The sequence below is a fragment of the Electrophorus electricus genome, chromosome 3 (assembly GCF_041902795.1).
Source record: "Electrophorus electricus isolate QZ-2024a chromosome 3, ASM4190279v1, whole genome shotgun sequence".
Taxonomy (NCBI): Eukaryota; Metazoa; Chordata; class Actinopteri; order Gymnotiformes; family Gymnotidae; genus Electrophorus; species Electrophorus electricus.
The window spans coordinates 3,350,864-3,356,878 of NC_137499.1; the positions used below are offsets into that span (position 1 = coordinate 3,350,864).

Sequence of the window (6,015 nt, forward strand, 5' to 3'; positions counted from 1 at the left end):
CCGAAAAAAGCCAAACTAAAGATAAACTTGACCACATTTACACCACAAACATCCATCTCACTTGTGCAGATCTTTGCTCTCCCAGAGAGCCTGCATCTCACTACGAGTTCAACCTGACACCTGGTGGTTAAAGCCAATCACTACAGTCAAGTGATGACCATGAACCTGAGCCAATTACGATAAAGTATTAAAAAGTAAATATATCTATCGCTAAGCATTTTAACCTGATAATTATTTCATGCTATACTATTCTAGGTCAATTTTAAAATACACTGATACCCATTAGGCTTTGTATTAGCAGGCTACTGAAGAGTGCGCAGGAGGGCCGTGTCAGGGCTCGAACCCTTAGCGCGTGCACTGCCCTTCCCCGAGCCTGTGTCGAGTCCATCTGCTTCCACTTATGCGAGTGCTGCCGAGAGCCCGGGACAAGGGAGGAAAAGGCCTCCCTTCGGCTCGCACATGGTGCCTTTCTAGTGGTATGCGAGGATAAAGGAAGCATGGACACACTGCAGAGCAGGAAACGGTGGAACAGTACACGTCCACATGCCACCGCTGGCCACTCCGCTGCCTAACTGTAGCTGATGTAACTGTAACGGGGCACATCGAAAGGAAGGCAGGCCTGTTGAGGAGGTGGGGAAACCGTGGGGGGGGGCTTGAAGTGCGCAGGCTGAATTGGCGGTAAATTTAGCTACAGCGAGAGCCTCGAGGCAGAACGTAGTAGTTCAAAAGCCTGATAATGCTGTCTGGTCGCGAGGAAAACATCAGCTCTATCTGCAGGCTAACAAGCGCTGTGCTGTATACCATCTGACTCATAGGACATTTACTAAGAAAATTCAACATTTCCCCCATTTATAAGAACCACCTAATTTATCAGAACATTTGATTACATTTATTACAACGTAAACAAAGACCAAGTACAGACAAACAGAACTGTCCAATTTTCCCCCATTTAGCATGATTAATTTGTATTCACATATTTTGCACATACAGTAGCTGTTTTCTTCCAAGTTTGTTATTATATATAAGCCTTATACATTTAATTTATTGCTCATTTTTCTCCCACTTTATTCTGTTTCCAAATAAACGTAGTCCACGTGTGAATGTGGAAGCTAGTGCCTGTCAAAACCATCTTATCCAAAGTCTCTACCTGTCACACGAGGTTCAAAGGTGAACTCCAGCTGCTGCACCCAGGCCAGATCACAGAAGGCTTTCGCTGGTTTATGAGGCGCGGACTGACACAAGCAATAAGACTAATATACAAACTCAGCTTTGGGTGTATCTTATCTTGGGTATATGTGTTATCTTTTGAAATAATAAACACAAACCCTGTCAGAACAAACTTCAGTTTCACACAGCTTCTGGCTATTTTTAATTATAAAATCTATACAATGTGTCCTTCAAATCTATGTAAAACCTTATGATGGGCTGTTCTCAGATCATTGATTACTTAGAGGTAGAGCTAAAACTTGATGGCACTTATTGGCTACAGGTTAAAACCTAAGGAGAAAGACTGTAGTCCCTGACTGTAAAACACTACATAGTGGAGAGTAAAATGTTAATAAATAGCTCAATGCATTACAGTATAAACACAGAGAATTGAAAAAAAAATATCAAAAGATGTGGTAGAGTCTCCATTGCATTGGCTCCAACATTCCTCAGCCAGCCTAATGACGCCATGTAAATAACCCAACAAGTTTACACACATGCAAAAATCACCTGAGGAATATGTGGTCTACGTATGTGTTGATCATTGATCAGTGATTGTATTATTGCTCGTCATATTAGTTTCCACATATGCAAATACGGGAATCAGTGTCTCGCCGTTTGGAGGACTTCAAACCATCTGGGGTCAGCGGGTCCTTCTCCAGTACACGACGGCCGCGACGAAGGCCACCGCGGCAACGAGGGCCACGGTGCGCCACCTGGACACGCTGCGGATGACGCCCTCCTGCAAAACACGGGGAAAGCACGAGCGTCAGTGCCGACGGAAGCCTTTGCTCCGTTCCACTCCCCTTTCGACACCCGTACCTGTGTTAATACGGAACCACGTTAATGTGCAACCACAGAATATTTGCCTGTGGTTTGCATGCGAGAGGCAGGCCTTTGGGGCGTGGCACCTGCCCAGACTAACAGTGTTGGGAAAAGGCATGCTAATTTGTGGAAATTTCAATGGAACAAGCCTTGCTTCTCATACTTCCCTTATTTAACCCCTGACCACAGACAAGAGTTTCTGTCGTAGATGCTGTCTCTAGAACTCGGCTGCGTTAGGATGGCGAAAAAGAAGAAGCTGGTGTTTTCACTTGAACGAGATACTTGTGACATAACAGCCAGCTAAAACCACCAATCTTGTGCACGCTCACACTCTCCACCCCTGGCCTCATGCACACAGCTGGGCTGAAAGGTCGAGGCCCGTTGCCAGGATCCTCAGCTCAAGCAGCATCCTCCATCCTCCATCCAGCACAGCATCCTCCATGACGCTGGGCCCGTTTGAAGACCCAGAGAGCGCTCGTACTGCTGCCTTTACGGTCACGTCTGGCGAACCTCTTCCAGGCATGGAGAGCTTTCTGGGCCACACATGCACACAGCGCATCGCTAAGGGTGGAACGGCCTGCTTCTCATGTCAGGCAGAACCATAAGCAGGAGTCAAAACAAGATATCTAGAATTTGCATAGCAAAGCAAAAAACCTGCCCACCCTCTGCTTCATTTTATCTGCCCTGCAGTAATTATTATGGTGGCAAGAAGCCTCACTACTTCTGTATGTATGTGTTTGTGTGTGTGTACACATTTCGTTAAACTAGTTGTAATTGGTTTCTGCAATTATAATGACTGTTGGAGGGGAATGAGGAGGCCTGCCAAGTTCACCCACACACAAGTGCTTGCGGTTCACATGTGACTTTTGTTTTTGTTTACTGTGTAATCCTGGGAGGGGGTAGCCATGATTATGTATACAGCACATGTGTGTCTGGTGCACAGTGGGTCAGTGGGTTTGGGCGTGTAGTCCTGAATGGAATGCGTCTGAATTTGCACCCTTTTGCTTCCTGGCACTTGAGTGGGTGCGTCTCTGTGTGTGGTGGCCTTCATCCGCGTCGACCTGTGTGGTTCTGTACGGGTGGCCAAACACACACACACACACACAACAAAACTTACCCATCCTCCCTGCTGTCTGATCCATGAGGAAATGTTCTCCCTGATAAACTGTAATACCCAGCTAATGATGGTCCTGATGACTTCAAAGTGTTGCTGAGTCAGTGCCTAGGGGCAAACAGGGCGCTGGTTAGTCCAGTAGTTTCTGTGATGTCTATACAGTACGTTTCCTGTATCACTTTACCATGTTGGAACAATCATGAGGTCATTTCAAAGCAAGTATATGTACATGGCAATTACATGGCAATTAAACAACAAAAATAAACTGCTTTAGTAAATGAAACACAAATAAGACAAGTACCTCTTAAAAATATAAGGTTGCTCAGAAATGCCACCTGGTCATTCTTTATATCAAGTTGTTGGAGCTGCCATTATCCTCTGGGGCATCTCAAGCCAAATTCATGCACCCAAGCTGTTAGAGCCTGTCAGACCTTTAGCATGACCTAAACCTACGGCATTATGGTAGGAGAGCTTTACCTTGTAGATGAGTCGATATGCCAGGTGAAAGAGAGCCACCACACGTCCCCAGTTAATGCCATCTGTGAAGATATTCCTGGCCACCGTCATGAACACATCCTGAGCACAGTTGGCCTCCACGGTGTTGATCAGGCTGTCCACAGGCATAAGCTGATTAGTCCCAAGACCTCAGGACAGCAATACTCTGTGCATTCCAAATGAATGCTACATAATAACAATTATTAAAGAGTTGTATTTCAATATATTATAATTAATAAATAATTTAAATCATGTTATGATAAAATAAATAAGAGGGAAATCTGGATATGTTAACTACATATTAGGTAGATTAAAACTATATACAGCCACAAGTGCTATAGTTTCTCTAGTCATGACAGCTCAAGACAACTGATCTTCACCAGACTCTACAACAATTATAATTCAGCTAAATGCTTCTGAAATTGTGCCCTTGCTGTGGTTTGGGTCGGGTAGCCTTCTTGGAGGTGGTGATCACGCAGTATTTATAGTATTTCACTATTAATCAGAAGGCTGCCAGTTCAAGTTCCCACTGTTGAGCCCCTGAGGAAGGCCCTTAACCCTCAATTGCCCAAATTGTACTCAGTCATAATTGTAAGTCACTTTGGATAAAAGCGTCAGCTAAATGCCATAAACATACTGTACTATCCCCTGTTAATTTGATTTAAACAGGAGAACACTGAGAAATGTTTAGTGGCATGTTGCAACCAATAAATATGTAACAATGGCAGCTGAACTCGCACTTCTAAAACAGAAAAACCAAAACGAAACAAAAATTCGAGGGTAATTGTTACTGTTGAAGCTCAGCGTTGCGGTTCAGATCATCAGCGATCCTAAGGAGCTGATCGACGACCTCCTTCACATGGGGATCGGATCCCTCGTCGGCTGTTCCCCCGAGGGCCACCGGACTCACCTGCATGGCTGGGTTCTCCGCATTAAACCGCTCGATAACATACCTTCACACGAACACAAACCACAGGCAAATGAATGGACAGCGAGACAGGAAATGGGACCGCAACACACCATAATTTAATAAGTGAACATGTTTAAATATACAAATCTGCAATAAACAAATGTATACAATATACCCTCTCAGTACTATTGCGCCTTCCTCTATAATCCTATCATCCGTAACATCTGGAGGGAAAACAGAAAATTACAAAAATATTAATCAACTACATCACTTATATTCCTCAACATCTGTAAGTACCTCCGATATTTGTTTCCCTCTATTTGCAAAGCGACCCTTTCATCCAACAGGGAAACCTGGATCGACTACCACCTCTGGGTGTGACGTAACAACTTCCCAAATGTCATTCATTTGATACATTAGAGGGGCAGAAACTTGCGTAGACATCACAGAAACTAAGGCTGATCCAGACCAAAGACGCATTCCAGCATCCGCAACATTTTCCCTCTAATGTGTCGCCTGTGCGCCCTGAGCAGCACTCGGCCTATCTCGGCCCAGGCCGGAGAGGGGACGCCTGTGTCGACGTCTCGTTGGTTCGGTTCGAACTCTTACCTTCGCCGCCCGTGGCTCCTAACGATTCACCGTCGTCCGTTCTATCGTTTTCATGAGCGTCTGCCATTGTTGTGCTAATGTAAAGTTTTTTACGAGGCTGGACGGCCCACCCAGCCCGACTCTGCTTCGCCTGAGTCGGAGTGGAGATCTGATTTTTAATGACCGACAAACTCGCAGAGAAACAACAGAAAAACTGCTTTAAGCTGTCGTTGTCGGTAGCTAACTACGTCCACCGCTTTGGCGCACCATCAAAATAACTCAAAGTTGCTCAAAGTTAGGCGAGAGTGAAAGCGCTAGCTGGTAACTTCAGAAGTTTCGCGTCCGTTTAAGGCATAAAAACGAGGAAGTCGTACGGAAATGGGCCTGTGACGGCACGTTGGCCATGGTTTATAAGAAGAGGGCGGACGGTGTTTTACGCGTGTGTCCTCAGCTATTTATGGATCAGTTCAAATTGAATTCGTAACTTAAAACGGACTTTAGAGGTAGCCTGGCATTAGACTAGATTTCTATCGGAAACGCTGTTGGCACGCTAGTCTGCGTAGAATTCATTGCTGCTTAGAGGAAAAAGTCAAAGGATTTATAAAATTAGTTTGTTAATTTATTAATATGAATTAGCGTGTTCATTTATTAATATAAATGAGGTCGTTTAATCTTATTCTTGTCCGCACCGACTATACATAAAACAACTGTTAGACTGGAAAATCTTGCAATGAGTATAAAGGCATGCGTTCTCGCCATGTTCTGAATCTACTCAGATCTAGCATACCCAGGGCCAAAATTCACTTCTAATCAAGTTGTAAACCAAAAGCATCGTAAAACAAAGGTCATCTTTTCTTATTGGTAGAAGCATTACACT

The 6,015-nt window shown here is 44.5% G+C and overlaps 1 protein-coding gene across 1 annotated transcript; it reads right to left on the bottom strand.

Moving 5' to 3' along the window:
• Positions 1–874: 874 nt before the first annotated feature.
• On the bottom strand, positions 875–5,527 carry zgc:153993 (apoptosis regulator BAX). Its single transcript, XM_027012266.3, has 6 exons — positions 5,160–5,527; positions 4,726–4,774; positions 4,432–4,593; positions 3,623–3,755; positions 3,149–3,253; positions 875–1,948 (listed from the first exon to the last, which is right to left on the bottom strand). Exons 1-6 carry the CDS (start codon positions 5,224–5,226, stop codon positions 1,850–1,852), a joined length of 615 nt encoding a protein of 204 aa, XP_026868067.1. The 5' UTR covers positions 5,227–5,527; the 3' UTR covers positions 875–1,849.
• Between the last annotated feature and the right edge of the window lie 488 nt (positions 5,528–6,015).

What these genes read in the sequence shown, in the direction of transcription:
- zgc:153993 (XM_027012266.3), bottom strand. Translation starts at nt 5,226, where the DNA reads ATGGCAGACGCTCATGAAAACGATAGAACGGACGACGGTGAATCGTTA. An exon ending in AGGAGCCACGGGCGGCGAAG is followed by an intron (nt 4,775 to 5,159) that starts GTAAGAGTTCGA and finishes TTTTCCCTCCAG; the next exon opens with ATGTTACGGATGATAGGATT. An exon ending in CGCAACGCTGAGCTTCAACA is followed by an intron (nt 3,756 to 4,431) that starts GTAACAATTACC and finishes GCCTGTGGACAG; the next exon opens with CCTGATCAACACCGTGGAGG.